Source organism: Globicephala melas, chromosome 11 (assembly GCF_963455315.2).
Source record: "Globicephala melas chromosome 11, mGloMel1.2, whole genome shotgun sequence".
Lineage (NCBI taxonomy): Eukaryota > Metazoa > Chordata > Mammalia > Artiodactyla > Delphinidae > Globicephala > Globicephala melas.
In genome coordinates this window covers 31,449,330-31,465,003 of record NC_083324.2, presented here as the reverse complement: position 1 = coordinate 31,465,003, position 15,674 = coordinate 31,449,330, and the positions used below count along the sequence as shown (strand labels likewise).

General features: G+C 37.9%; 1 protein-coding gene across 46 annotated transcripts in view; it reads left to right on the top strand.

Moving 5' to 3' along the window:
- Window positions 1–15,674, top strand: part of SLMAP (sarcolemma associated protein) — a 149,420-nt gene that overhangs the window by 73,303 nt on the left and 60,443 nt on the right. For all 46 annotated transcript variants that reach the window (XM_060308518.1, XM_060308519.1, XM_060308512.1 and 43 more), the window contains exons 3-7: window positions 4,408–4,480; window positions 8,737–8,773; window positions 10,426–10,488; window positions 14,839–14,934; window positions 15,194–15,265. In XM_060308518.1, the coding sequence (XP_060164501.1) occupies window positions 4,408–4,480; window positions 8,737–8,773; window positions 10,426–10,488; window positions 14,839–14,934; window positions 15,194–15,265 (341 nt within the window). The remainder of the gene's footprint in view (window positions 1–4,407; window positions 4,481–8,736; window positions 8,774–10,425; window positions 10,489–14,838; window positions 14,935–15,193; window positions 15,266–15,674) is intronic.

The following is a 15,674-nucleotide window of genomic DNA, read 5'->3' as shown; positions in this document are numbered from 1 at the left end:
GTATGGAGGTTCCTTAAAAACGAGTTGCCATATGGATCTAGCAATCCGACTCCTGGGCATGTATCTGGAGAAAACTCCAGAAAACCCATAATTTGAAAAGATACATGCACCCCAGTGTTTATCGTAGCACTGTTTACAGTAACCCGTGTACTGTAAACGGAAGCAACATAAACGTCCATCAATAGATGAATGGATAAAGAAGATGTAGTATATATACACAATGGAATACTACTCAGCCATAAAAAAGAATGAAATCATGCCATTTGCAGTAACATGGATGGACTAGAGATTATCATACTAAGTGAAGTTAGTCAGATAGAGAAAGACAAATATCATATGATATCACTTGTATGTGGGAATCTAAAATATGACACAAATTTTCTGTTACAAAACAGAAACAGACTTACAGACATAGAAAAAAGACTTATGGTTACCAAAGGGGAAAGGGGGTGGGGGAGGGATAAATTAGGAGTTTGGGATTAGCAGATACAGACTACTATATATAAAATGGACAACAAAGTCCTACTGTATAGCACAGGGAACTATATTCAATATCCTAAAATAAATCATAATGGAAAAGAATATGAAAAAGAATATGTATGTATATGTATAACTGAATCACTTTGCTGTATACCAGAAACTAACAAAACATTGTAAATCGACTATACTTCAAGTTAAAAAAATTTTTTTTTCTTAATTTGAAGAGTACTTGTCTATCCAGCTAACTTGCCCTGTCTCTTTTCTAACCTTAAAAAAAAAAAAGCAGTCTTAGAATCAGAAGCTTTATGTAGCAAAAAATACCAGAATGAAGGTTTGGTAACTTTCGTTTTAGATTGCAGTCAAAAGGCAATTAGAGGGACTTCCCTGGTGGCAAAGTGGTTAAGAATCCACCTGCCAATGCAGGAGACAAGCATTCGAGCCCCAGTCTGGGAAGATCCCACATGCCTCGGAGCACCTAAGCCCATGCACCGCAACTACTGAGCCTGCGCTCTAGAGCCCGCGAGCCACAACTTCTGAAGCCCATGCGCCTAGAGCCAGTGCTCCGCAACAAGAGAAGCCACCGCAGTGAGAAGCCCTCACACTGCAACGAAGAGTAGGCCCCACTCTCTGCAGCTAGAAAAAGACAGAACACAGCAATGGAGACACAAAGCAGCCAAAAATAAATAAATTAATTATTTTTTAAAAAGGCAATCATATGAATAATTTCCCATCCTGGAAATGTTAAAACCTCTCATTTGGGTCTTGTTTTTTTTTAATGTTTCTGGAGTTTTACTTCCCGTTACTGCCGGTCATCTCAAGAGACCCTTCAACCTACTCAAGTAGATTGTAGTATTGACCTTCCTACTCAATGGAGGGAAGGAGACAGAACCAGAGTCCAACATTCTAGTAGTTTCAGTCTCCCAGTCCAGGGTCTTAAACAGTTTTTAAACTTATCACAGTGAACATTGGTTCTTTAAGTGGTGTATGTGTAAAGAGGTAATAGGAAAGGCTGACTGTATATCATAAAGTAAATATATTAACTCCAAAGCAAAATAAATAACCTGTATAAGATAATAGGGAAAGAACTCATTTAAATGGCAGTCAACGTGTATAGTCTTAATTCTGATTTTTAATGAAGTGCCATAAATACAGCAGGTAATTGCAGATTTTTCTCTGCAGATATACCTTGTTTTCCCTCGACACATGTTTTTCATGTTTTAACGTTTCTGAAATTTGCATTTAGCTTACAATACATGTGTACACTTAACGTGGCAGTGTTCCTACAGCCTCCTTACCCCGCCCAAAAAACTTTAAAATTGTGTTTTACAATTAATTTTGTTTTTGAATCTTGGCAGTATGACAGTAATAATGTTTCTGGATGAATTTCTAGAGCAAAGTTTGTTTTAAAAGTGCTTCAAACATGCTTTAGGGGCTTCCCCGGTGGCGCAGTGGTTGGGAGTCCGCCTGCTGATGCGGGGGACACGGGTTCGTGCCCCGGTCCGGGAGGATCCCACGTGCCGCGGAGCGGCTGGGCCCGTGAACCATGGCCACTGAGCCTGTGCGTCCGGAGCCTGTGCTCCGCAACGGGAGAGGCCACAGCAGTGAGAGGCCTGTGTACCGCAAAAAAAAAAAAAAAAAAAATGCTTTAGAGCAGTATTTTCCAAAGTAGTTTCTTCATAATACCATGTATACCGTGTATGTTATACCATAGTGCCAGTTCCAGTGTTCCTAAAAAGGGGAGCGGGGATTCTCAATGGTCAAATAAGTTTGGAAAACACATATAACCTTTAGAGTTTCATTATGGACAAAAAGCCCATTAAGCTCTGAGAAAGCCTGTGATTTAAATAAGTAAAAACTCTTTAAATGTCTTTTAACCAAGTATTTTCCAAACTCTTCTGACCCCAAAATCCTTTTTTGTTAATACCTGCTAGCACTCCATTTTAGGAAATGCTGCTAGGTAGAGTCATTAATAAAAGTATTAGAACGAAACATTTTTGTCAGGTTGCTTTAAATACTTGCCTTTTGCGAATTGAAAAGATTACTAACATTTCTATGCATCTGTTTACCTAGTTGTCACAAGAACCTTTCCAAAGGCAGGCATGACTAGACTAGATTATCAGCTTAGTCAGACATGATCTTTAACTGATATTTAACTGCTTTCAATAGTACAGCAACCTCGAACTGCCCAGGTAGTATTAGCCCTTGGTTCATCTCACATTGGTACATTGCACCACCAGGGAATTCCCCAAAACCATCAACTTTTAAACTATGAAAATAATTTTTTTCTGTAAAAGAAAGAGAAGCTCTGTACAAGTACTGCTTTTGAGAGGTTTTGTCTCTTGAAATCTTCAGAAGAAGGAGGAAGTAAGAAGCAATGGTAAGAAGCTATCTTTAGGACTTCCCTGGTGGCGCAGTAGTTAAGAATCCGCCTGCCAATGCAGGGGACGTGAGTTCGAGCCCTGGTCCGGGGAGATCCCACATACTGCGGAGCAACTAAGCCCATGCGCCACAACTACTGAGCCTGCGCTCTAGAGCCCGCAAGGCCACAGCTACTGAGCCTGTATGTTGCAACTACGGAAGCCTGTGAGCCTAGAGCCCATGCTCTGCAATAAGAGAAGCCACCACAGTGAGAAGCCCACGCACCGCAACAAAGAGTAGCCCCTGCTCGCCTCAACCAGAGAAAGCCCGTGTGTGGCAATGAAGACCCAATGCAGCCAAAAGTAAATAAATAAATAAAAAGCCTTAAAAAAGAAGAAGAAGCTATCTACAAAGTGACTGATATAATGTTATATAAAGATGTTTGGAGGTGGAGGAGGAAACAACCACCGAAAAAACAAAACCATAATTTTATTTTATTTATTTATTTATTTTGTGGTACGCGGGCCTCTCACTGTTGTGGCCTCTCCTGTTGCGGAGCACAGGCTCCAGACGCGCAGGCTCATAGGCCATGGCTCATGGGTCCAGCCGCTCTGCGGCATGTGGGATCCTCCCGGACTGGGGCACGAACCCGCGTTCCCTGCATCGGCAGGCGGACTCTCAACCACTGCACCACCAGGGAAGCCCCACAAAACCATAATTTTAAATACTGAACTGGGAACTTCAGACTTGAGTTCTAGCCAACAGCTGTGATACTTAATAGCAGAGAGTTGTAGAAGCAGTTTCACTAGTCTGAGGTCTTGGTTTTCTCGCTCATAAAATGGGGTATTGAATGGCATATTCCAAGCTGTTATTATACGGAACTTTAGAGTTTTGTGAGGTATGGATAGGAGTTATAGGTTGGGGACAGGAGACTGAGGACTAAGGGCTAAATTTTAAACTGGGTACTAGTTGTGCTTAGGGTTTTGTTTTGTTTTGTTTTTTGTTTTTTTTGCGGTACGTGGGCCTCTCACTGCTGTGGCCTCTCCCGTTGCGGAGCACAGGCTCCGGACGCGCAGGCTCACCGGCCATGGCTCACGGGCCTAGCCGCTCCGCGGCATGTGGGATCCTCCCGGACCGGGGCACGAACCCATGTGCCCTGCATCGGCAGGCGGACTCTCAACCACTGCGCCACCAGGGAAGCCCCACTAGTTGTGCTTAGATTTTGATGCTAGCATATAGAGGAGAAAGTGCGTCTCCCCCTCACCCCAACCCCGACCCTCAATTGTATTTCCATATACTCCAATGACCTTTGGTTCATTGTTGCTATAGCATTGGACGTTAGGACACTTTTCAAAGCAATTTTATCTGTGATTCTGCCTTGCAGTTGTGATTCATTATAGATAGGAATGCATTTCTCCAGGGGAATGAATATTGTTAAACCACCAAAATTATTTTCGTTCCTGGAAGTTATTATATTTAAGAATAAAATATATGTTTAGACATGAGAGGTATGAAGGTATATATTTTTATACAATTATTTTATCCATCTTATTTGTTTGTTTTAACCAGTTACCCATGGGTGTATTGTTTCCACAATAAAACTTTTTCTACCAGATGGTATGGAAGCCCGGCTCCGCTCAGAGTGAGTATAATATAGAGCTATGAACTTTTTGTATTAATTACATTGGTTAATAATACTCTAGATGATAGTATACTGTTTATACTTCAGGATTATTCTAATAATGTTAGAAAATTGATGTAGTACTTTTGGAATATAATGTACTACAGTATAATTGCTTTTCACATTAGTTACAATTGTAGTAAATAATAATGTGTAAGGAGGCACAGTTATTTTGTTTCCAAAATTGACTTTATAACTTATATTTGCTGGAAAATTAGTTTTTTAGAATATTTGGAGTATGTAAGTTATTGATGCGTGATAATTGTATTCATTTTGATCTGCATTTCATATACGACTTCTTAAACTATGGTTGCCTCTGAAGCTAATGCCAGTGTCATAATCTTAAAGGACTTTAAGGATGTTGACACAGTTGGTAGTCTATATTGGTGGGAGTTTTTGGAGGAATTTTCCAATTCTGTAGTTTTTTCTTTTTTAAAATGAAGCAGTGGAAAGGTCACTTACACGAGGACAAACTTGAGAGGGAAAAATTGCTCATAAAATGCAAATGTTAAAATGTAAGCATAAATACATTTTGATCTTGTACTTTTCACAGATTATTATTATGAAGTGTTAGAGGGAGCTAAACAGTCTTTAAACTTAAGCATTTTTTATTTTGAATAAATAAATATGAATATTGGATATGGTAGAGGCTTGTTTCTACACCCAGCATAATATTTTCTGTCCTACAAAAGCAGAAACAAATATCTGAGGGTGGGAGGTTGAGAGCAGCAGTAAGTTGAAGGTGAAGTAGAATAGTGAGTAGGAAAGAGAGAGGGAAAAAGGAAGCAGAGAGAGATCCTCTTATTACTATGATAGTGCTTTCATTAGAATTATTGTATATTATGCTTCAGTTGGAGGCTACCAATTTGTTTTTTTTTAAAACCTTTCAGGATATCTGAATAAAACAGAAAATTTTAAACATTTTATGTTTTTGGGGTTTTTTTTGCGGTACGTGGGCCTCTCACTGTTGTGGCCTTTCCTGTTGCGGAGCACAGGCTCTGAACGCACAGGCTCAGCGGCCATGGCTCACGGGCCCAGCCGCTCCGCGGTATGTGGGATCTTCCCGGACTGGGGCACGAACCCGTGTCCCCTGCATCGGCAGGGGGACTCTCAACCACTGTGCCACCAGGGAAGCCCTTAAACATTTTAAATTTAAAACGTTAAACTGTTCCCTATTCTAAATTATAGTTTAATTATTAAAAATATAGTTAACTTTGGGAACATTAATGTGACTTAGCTTTTAATATGAGTTAGTCAAGAGTTAAGGTTTTAAAAATAAGAGTAACTATTAATCAACTAATAACAAATGGCTTCTTAAAGACCTGGATGTTTGTATTTGATAATGAGATTTTTCTTTCATGGATTCAAAAGCTTTGAGCAGCTGCATAAAGGGTCATGTCTGTTCTCAGCTTCCATCCGATAGGGCATATGAATTTTTTCAAAGTCTACATCAGTGAGTTGTGTTCCTATCCCTCTTGTTCCCCCAGTGCTTTTCATCTTTGTCCCTTTTTCCTTCTCTTTGTTTGGTTTTTCTTATGTGGTTAAATGTTAGCATCATTTAAAATTTCGCTGCCAGTTTCATTGTGTGTAATCTGGTTGACTTTCTGGAGAAGATGAAGTTTGAACAGGCAATCCTCAAGCTGGAGGAAGATCAGAACGGTCTTTAGAGGTAGATAGTCTGGTTCAAAGCCCAACTCCACCTGTTCTGTGACTTGATCAGGCCTCTCTTTTCTCATTTGTAAAATGAAGTTAATAATAGTACCTATTGAGCAGGAATTTTATGAGGAGGATTAAGCAAGACTGTACACTTAAAGAGTTTAGTGTAGTACCTGGTGCATAATGAGCACACGATGAATACTGTTTCTCTTACTGTAATCTAATATTTTCTAGCAATCAAGATGCTTTTAAGTATGCCAGAATACCATTTAATATTTTTAAGGTCTTCAGTAGGTATACCATTCTCAAAAAGCTGATTCTTTTTTCTTCCTTGATTTTTATTGCACAAATAATTTTCAAATAATAAGAAACATAGAAAAATTGCCTATAATCCCACCACCCTAACACTAAATAAGTTTTCCTTCTACAGTTCCTTGTTGTGTATGAACTTTTTTCCATAACTCAAACAAAATACACCTGTATCCACAATAGTTTCTGTAAAGTACAAATATATATCAATTATGGAATGTTTTGCTAGATTTTTAGCCTTTTGTTTATCAACCAGATTTTCATGAGAACGGAAAATTTTGTACTTGGGTCACTGAGAAAACTCGTTTAAAAAAAAACAAAAACAAAACCTCCTGGGACTTCCCTGGTGGTCCAGTGATTAAGATTCCGTGCTCCCAGTGCAGGGGGCCCAGGTTCAATCCCTGGTCAGGGAACTAAGGTCCCATATATTGCAGCTAAGCCCACGTGCCGCAACTAGAGAAGCTCGTGCGCCACAACAAAGAGCCCAGGCACTGTGATGAAGACCCAGCACAGCCAAAATAAAAAACAAAAAGCTTCCATTAATACCATTTGCTTCTATTTAGACTTTCTCAAATTCATTTCCCTGTATGTGCATATCTACAGAGAAAAGGTATATACCCCAAATGGCTATATCTGGGTGCTGGCATTGGGTAGTTTTTATTTATTTCCTCATGCTTTACTTCACACATTTTCCCTAGTCAATATGTATTACTTGTATAAAATCAAGAAAAAGAAACTTATGTTTAAAACGTCTATTGCATTTTTATGAGGCAGAGGAAAAAACACTAAAGCTGTATGTAATTTTTTAAACCTTCATTAGGCACCAGATTTGTTAGGGCCTTGTATAGGTTCTGGGGATGCAGAGGTGAATTGTTCAAAGTGCTGAGAACACAGATGTGAAATCAAAGGAGTAGAGCAGGGGATTATATGGTCTCAGTGGGAGTCTCTACAGGATATCATGGGAGCTCAGAAGGGAAGTGGGGGCTAATACTTAATATTCCATTTTATTCAGCATCTTAGTGTATTTGTGACTAATTAAATTGAAATATTCTTAGGATGTTTGCAGTTACTACAATGGAATCAGAATTGTCATCCCTATTTTTAAGTCCTGCAAGATCAGTTTGTCAGCAACTTACACGTGATTAACCTGTTGAATCTAGGAACTTTACCTAATCAACCATCAAGCAGACCATTACCAGATTGGCCTCTAGGATATGGAGTGAGGAGCAACTGGTAGGGACCATGGGTGGCAGTCTTGCTCTGTGCTCCGTCTACTCACCCTACCAACCCACATTACAGTATCTTACAGTGCTTGTTAAGACAGTTAAGACAGCACTGGCTTCCTTAGCGGCTCTGTTCTCATGGGAGTGGTAGTAGTGATCAAGTGCTACTATGTCAAGGTACTTTTTTAAGCTCTTTACTTCTATTCACACATTTAATACTCACAGTAACCCTATGTGGTTAGTTTTATGATTATCCCCATTTTATGGATGAGGAAACTGAGACCTATAGTGGTTAGATAACTTGCCCAAGATTATATACCTGGTAAGTAGAGCCAAAATTTGGACCCAGTCAGTATAGCTTCTGAGCCTGCATGCTTAACTGCTACACTGTACTGCCTCTTATGTACTTTATAAGGCCCAAAAGGCAATTAATACCAATTAATACTGTGTTACTGTTTAGTTTTAAAGCGATATATTGAGTTAGATTCGTAACTACATGGAAGCTTTCAGTGTGTGAGGTGGCTGGGTAGAGAAGAGTAGTACTAATGTTTTGGTTAGCTGAAGTTGTTCTCCACTAGAATGTATTTTCAAATTATAGCCTTCTTTACAGTAGAACTTTGCTTTTTAAGGCTTTCTGTATAGAAGTATTTAATTTTAAGAGAACTTAATTTACACATTCTAAAATTTTAAATGGATAATTTAAGGAGTGCTTCCTTTCTGTTTAGAAGTTCTTATAACCAAGGAATTCACCATAGCCCTCATTAATAGTAGATCCAGCAAGGGCATTTAATACGTTTTGGATTTTGAATTTGTGTTTAGAAATACATTAATGTGTAAAAGGTTTGTGTATTTATTACCTTGTTTTCTAACAATTCTATATGTTTATGAAGGATTAAAAATAATTCACATTCTTTTAATTATATGAAAACAAGTGTGCCAACTTTGGGGTTTAAGATATTTTTGTACTGTCATACTCTATTTCCTCTATTGTCAGGAAATTAGATAAAAATTCTAAATTTTACTTTTCAGTGTCATCCATGCTCCATTACCAAGTCCTGTTGACAAAGTAAGTTGCTAATGATTATTTTTTCCAAACTGATTCAGCTATATTGCTTTTGAAAATGTTTCTGTTTGTTCGTTTTTAATATGCTTTACCTAGAAACTTACTTCTCTTTTGTAACAAAAATACAAGAATGCATATAGCTGTATAGTTATTCTAGTCTGATCTTCAAAAACTGGAGAATTTAGGATGGATGTTTCTTAGGACAAAGCCTTTGTTATCTCAAGTCAGTGGCTGACTCTAGACTAGAAGCATTTGTTTTGTGCCTAGCCAAAGGTAAGAAGTGTTAGTTACTACTTTTTATTCTATAATGCATTTCTGTCTAGAAATATTTATTAAAGCTTTGCACCCAGATAATTTACTCAAAATATACCTACACATGGAAATAACACAAATATGGGCTTACAGAAATTTCTCTTTAATTGTTCTTGAAGATCAGTTTTAACTTGATTTGGACAGAAACTTTGCAGTAATTACTTGTTAGAAAATATTTTTCTTTTGTTCAGAAATAATGGTGTATTAAACTGTAGATATTACTGCTAAGTAGCAAAAAAAAAAAAGATCTCTTGTATCTTTTGGCATTAAAGTGTATGTTGAGTTTTCTTAGTAAAGTAACTAAACTATTGGGAAAAACATTTTACTTTTTTTCCCTTCCATTTGGATAAAGAATGAAAGCCTACCTGAAACTGAAGTTCTCTGTTAGATTCCTTTTTTAGAAGTAAAAGTGGTTAAACATCAACTTCAGCAATACCAAGAGTCATTTCAGAAGTAAATAATGGCCTTGCTGATTTAGGACTAACTTTTAAAAAAATAATGCCACCTCTCTGTCTTCTACTTAGCATATTAGTAAAAATAGACTAATAAGTTAACACTTATAAGTTAACGCTAATAAGTTAACATATAAGGCTTGGGTAGTGTTGAGAATATGGATAAATGAATGATACAGCAACCTGTTAGTGCCTTTTTTTAAAAAAAATAATTCTGTGGTTCTATATTCCACACCCAGGAGAAACCCTTATAGAAGTTATTTCTTCCAATACTCTTGAGTTCTAAGCATTTTGGCTGTGACTTTAATGTTTAAACACTATTATTTCCCATCTTTTTCTTCTTAAAACCTACCTACAGTTTAAAGGAAAAAAAAAAAAGACCTTTTTTCATTGCCTCTGGCCATTGGACAAAGTATTGTATTTCGTGCCCTGCTTCTCCCCACGTGCCCACATACAAATATCATTTTGAAGATGGCTACTTCTAAACGAATTGTGACTTGTTGACATGTTGAAGAACTATTTGACAATGAATTTTAAAGGGGAAAAATGTAGATCTGTTGATTTAGCAGGTATTATTTCTGGGTAAAGAAAAGGCTGTATTGCCTTTGTGCCGTAAGTTTGTGATTTGGTTTATCAAGGAATGTTTTCATGGGTAGCACTTGTTGCACCATCCTGCTTGTAAGTCCCAAACTGATCAGCATAATACAATACCGTTTATAAATTCTAGACATGGAGCAGAAATATTTTGAAAACTAAAGAAAATTGTTCATTTGAAAAATAATTTTTATTTTGCATATTTCAGTAAATAGGCATTGCAAGGACTTGATTTGGCTTTAATGTCTTCTGCAAATATTCTGTGTGACTGTCAATGGTGTATCATTTTGTTTCTAGGTTGCTGCTAACACTCCAAGTATGTACTCTCAGGAACTATTCCAGCTTTCTCAGTATCTTCAGGTAAAATATATCTTGAGAATTCTTAGTCTTTAAAAGCAGAACTTAGATTTGATTTTGCTAGTTCACAAATATAGGCTAAAGAAATACTGGCTGGATACAAGTACAAAAGAAATACCTTTTTAAAGTACAAAAAAAATTAAAAATAGGTCTTATAAAAAAAGGATTTAAAAAATCCGATTGTTAAGTCTAGAGAAGATAAGGTTCTGTACAAGAGAAGTTTTTTTCTTCACATATGAAGAAGTTCCACAGTTGTTCTTTATCCAAAGGTGACTTTTAAATAAAATTAAATCCGGACAGATTTTGGTTGTTATTAATAGCTATAATAGCAAATAATATGAACTGTTAAAATATTAACTATTAATAGCAAATAATTATGTAGTACTTACTATATGCCAGACTCTAGCAGACTTTAGCACTTTACCTATATTAATTCATTTAATCCTCACAAAATTCCTGTAAGGTACATATTTTATTCCCATTTTTATAGATGGAGTAACTGAGGGACACGGAAGTTTAAATAGTTTGCACAATATCACACACCGAGTTCTGTGGTTGAGCTGGGATTTGAACCCAGACAAGTCAGACCTCAGAGTCTCTCTCTTAACTACTGTTCTGTGCTGCTCAATCTGTAGAAAGATCTCTTGGTAGGGCAGATACTTAGAATGGGCTCCTGAAGACGTTAATGCCATATTTAAAGAGCCATACAGATCTCTAAAAAGAAAACAAGTGGTTGTTCTTTCCTTCTTTTTTTTTTTTTTTCTGAGTTTGGTAGATTTAGACCGGATTATGGTTCTTATTATTCTAGTGAGGGAGCATGATTAAGGAAAACCCTGAATCAGGAGTTTAGAGATTGAGGTTTTTATCTTGGCTCCTACTCAATGAGTTCTGTGACCTTGGGTGAGTCAGTTTACATATGTGGGTCTTCAGTTGCCTTTTGTTTAAAATGATAGGACCAAACCAGTGATCCTGTGTCCCTACATTCTTTTATAGGTCAGTCACTAAGAGCAGTTCTACCTCAGTTAAGAATGTACACATCTGTGAAAATTATCAATGCATTAATCAGATCTTACTTTCCACTGGGCATAATGTAATGGTGGATTGAAAAGTGGTTTTACACATTTGCAGTTTAGTATTTACAAACGTAAGTAGACTCTAGCCAGAATTCCCTGGATTTGATCTTTGGCTTTAACTTCTGACCTGTTGGGAAAGTTGTTTGTGCCTCATTTTCCTCATCTATGATATGTGTATAATAATAGCACTTACTTCACATAATTGTAAAGAATAAATGAATTAATGCAGGGAATTCCCTGGCAATCCAGTGGTTAGCACTCGGTGATTTCACTGCCGAGGGCCCGGGTTTGATCCCTGCTTGGGGAACTGAGATCCCACAAGCTGCAAGGGACTTCCCTGGTGGTCCAGTGGTTAAGTCTCCGAGCTCCCAATGCAGGAGGCCCAGGTTCGATCCCTGTTCAGGGAACTAGATCCCACATGCCGCAACGAAGATCCTGTGTGCCACAACTAAGACCCAGCGCAGTCAAATAAATAAATATTCAAAACAAAACAAACAAACAAAAAAGAATTAATACATGTAAAGCACTTAGAACAGTGCCTGGCACATAGAACGTATGCTGTAAATGTTAGTAGTTGTTTACCATTCAGTAGGAAGTCACATTAATTGACCTAGATCGCTCTTATTTTTTTTTTTTTTTTTTTTTTTATTTATTTATTTTTGGCCGCATTGAGTCTTCATTGCTGCGCGCAGGCTTTCTCTGGTTGCGGTGAGCGGGGGCTGCTCTTCATTGTGGTGCGCAGGCTTCTCATTGCGGTGGCTTCTCTTGTTGCGGAGCACAGGCTCTAGGCTCACGGGCTTCAGTAGTTGTGGCGTGCAGGCTCAGTAGTTGTGGCGCGTGGACTCAGTTGTTGTGGAACACAAGCTTAGTTGCTCCGTGGCATGTGGGATCTTCCCGGACCAGGGCTCGAACCCGTGTCCCCTGCATTGGCAGGTGGATTCTCAACCACTGCGCCACCAGGGAAGCCCAATCTCTCTTATTTTTAGAGGTAGAAGAAAACTTTGAGATTAATCTGGTCTAACCTTCACTTTTCATATGAGAAATATGGTAAAATGATTTCCCAGGGCTATATACTACAGTTACTAGTTAACATGGACTGTGAATCTAATGTTCTGACTCACTCCAGTACTCTTTCCATCTTTCTTGTCAGTTCTTTGAATATTCATAATGGCATAATCTTCCACTGTTCTTTTTCTGATTCTTTGAGGGAAAATTATACTGGATTGTCTTTTCTGTATACGTCTTTTTGAATTGCTGAAGTTCTAATATAAGTTGTAAACCTTTTGAATAAAAACTGAAATAGATGCATTTCATGCCTTAGAACTAAAAGCTGTTCCTGGAAGTGTTAGATTTCTGTTAGGATGTGGTTCATGGAGTTATGAAACTCTAAATGGAATTGAGTAAAAAAGGAGAAATTACACCATCTAGTGGAAGTAGTGGTTGTTTGGTGGCTTTGTTTTTAAGTAAAACTTTTTGCAGCATTAGTGTAACTTCCTGGATATTAGGAATGTTTTAGAAGTTTAAAATAAACTTGGCACCTAGTCCCTTTTAAGTGTAAGCTGTGTTTTAATGTGTGTTCTGAGGCGGAATGACTTTTATTAGATTCCTTAATCTGTACTTTTAGAGTTATATTAAAAAGCAGTACCTCTGGGGCTTCCCTGGTGGCACAGTGGTTAAGAATCCGCCTGCCAATGCAGGGGACACGGGTTCGAGCCCTGGTCCAGGAAGATCCCACATGCCATGGAGCAACTAAACCTGTGCACCACAACTACTGAGCCTGCGCTCTAGAGCCCGCGAGCCACAACTACTGAAGCCCGCGTGCCTAGAGCTTGTGCTCCGCAACAAGAGAAGCCACCGCAATGAGAAGCCCGCACACCGTAACGAAGAATGGCAAGCCCGTGCACAGCAACTAAGACCCAGTGCCAAAAATAATAAATAAAATAAATAAATTTATTTAAAAAAAAAAAAAGCAGTACCTCTGACTCTAATCAGACCAAATTTTCCCTAATCATTATTTATCAAGGATGTGGAGAGCAACAAATGAATGCTTTAAACCTCAAATACTATGTTTGAAGTATATACTTCTCAGTTGAGGTGGCTCAGAGGTATTATGGTAATAAATGTTCTTCTTTGGATAATGACAGAAATAGAAGAAAGTGAATTTAAAGATGTGCCAAAACCGCAACTGAATGCTGTGTGAGCATTTTCACTTTGACTTCCAGTGATGGAAACCCTCTTAACAGCTATCAAATGTTAACAAGTGACCTAGAAATAAGGCTTTGCTTGCCAGTGTCTTTCTCTGTAAAAATATTCCTTTGGAGCTGCCAAATAGTTATATAACTCCTTGACCCCTTAATTACATTGAACTAACACTTGGTGGACTCTTACTTATATTTGGCATATTCGACTATGGCTAAGTGTTTTACAGTCGCAGAGAGAATTAGAACACCTGAAAATGGAGTAGACTGTGAGAATAAAGCAGTCTCTCTCTTTATATATATATATAAAACACTGTGTTTATATAACACTTTTAAAAGGAAAAATTAAAAGTTATTTCTTTTGTAGATGTCTACTGATGTAGCTAAGCCATTATGAAGTATCTTTGCTGCTAACCAGATCGTTTGGATTTAGTTTGGAATGAGTTTGTTCTCACCTCGCCCTCTCTCTCTCTCGCCATACACACACACACACACACACACATCTTTTAAATGTGTATATATAAAATTCAGGGGTTAAAGAATTTGTCAGATTTTCTACTCTAGGTTTGTTTTTTGGTTTTTTTTTTGCGGTACGCGGGCCTCTCACGGTTGTGGCCTCTCCCGTTGCGGAGCACAGCCTCCGGATGCGCAGGCTCAGCGGCCATGGCTCACGGGCCCAGCCGCTCCACGGCATGTGGGATCTTCCCAGACCGGGGCACGAACCCGCGTCCCCTGCATCGGCAGGCGGACTCTCAACCACTGCGCCACCAGGGAAGCCCTAGGTTTTTGGTTTTTTAGACTCTTGTTAATTACAAGTAAAAAAACAAAAACAGATGACCTGTTTTCTCTTATAGGGGAAGTTGCAACTAGAGCACCCCTAATAGCACTACTCAGAGCTCAACAAATGAGGCTATAATGATGTGGCCTAAATATATTTTACAAAGTAGATTTATCAGATTTGAAAGTGAGATACACTGTGGGTTGTAATATGAGAATATTTTCAGAATGTGCTAAAAATTGATTACTCTTCAAAGGTATCATGCTGAGTTTATTAGAATTTCTTTTGTGATTTATAATATTAGGAGGCCTTACATCGGGAACAGATGTTGGAACAGAAGTTAGCCACGCTTCAGCGGCTACTAGCCATCACCCAGGAGGCTTCAGATACCAGTTGGCAGGTATTCCAGTTGCCTTTATATTCAAGAAGCATTTAAGCACAGTTTAATATCCCTTAGCTGTTGATTAAGCTAAAACTAAAATTTTGTGACAAGCAAAGGCAAAGTTATTTCCTAATGAACAAATAATGAAAATTTAGCATTTTTCAGTGGATGTTGGTCAGCGTTATGATTTTAGATCTTTTCTGGCAGTAGCAACCTTTTTGATACATTTTTTTTTATTCCTCTGGGATTTTACTGATATTTAATTTTTCTTCAACAGGCTTTAATAGATGAAGATAGACTCTTATCACGGTTAGAAGTTATGGGAAACCAATTACAGGCTTGCTCCAAAGTGAGTATTAATCTCAAGTACATAAAGAAGAATGCATAGTTTTTTTATGTGGCTTCATGTCTTGACTGTCATTTTGAATACATGCAAAAACGTTTATACATTTTCACCATTCTTTTTAATCTTCTATCATTATGGGAAATTTCAAACATACATGTAAATAGAAAGAACTGTATAGTGAATACCCATGTACAGCTCTCTCTTTGTTCCATCATAGTTGATATTTGTTGGAGAAACTGGGTCATTTGTTCTGTATAATTTTCCTCAGTCTGGATTGATATTTAAACATTCTTCTAGCTCCTCCTTCCACACCGTAAATTCGTAGTTTGATCTACAGATTTAGATCAACTCTGATGTAGGCTCAACTTCTTTTTTCTTTCAGCACTTCGTAGATAATATTGTGTACTTTCAC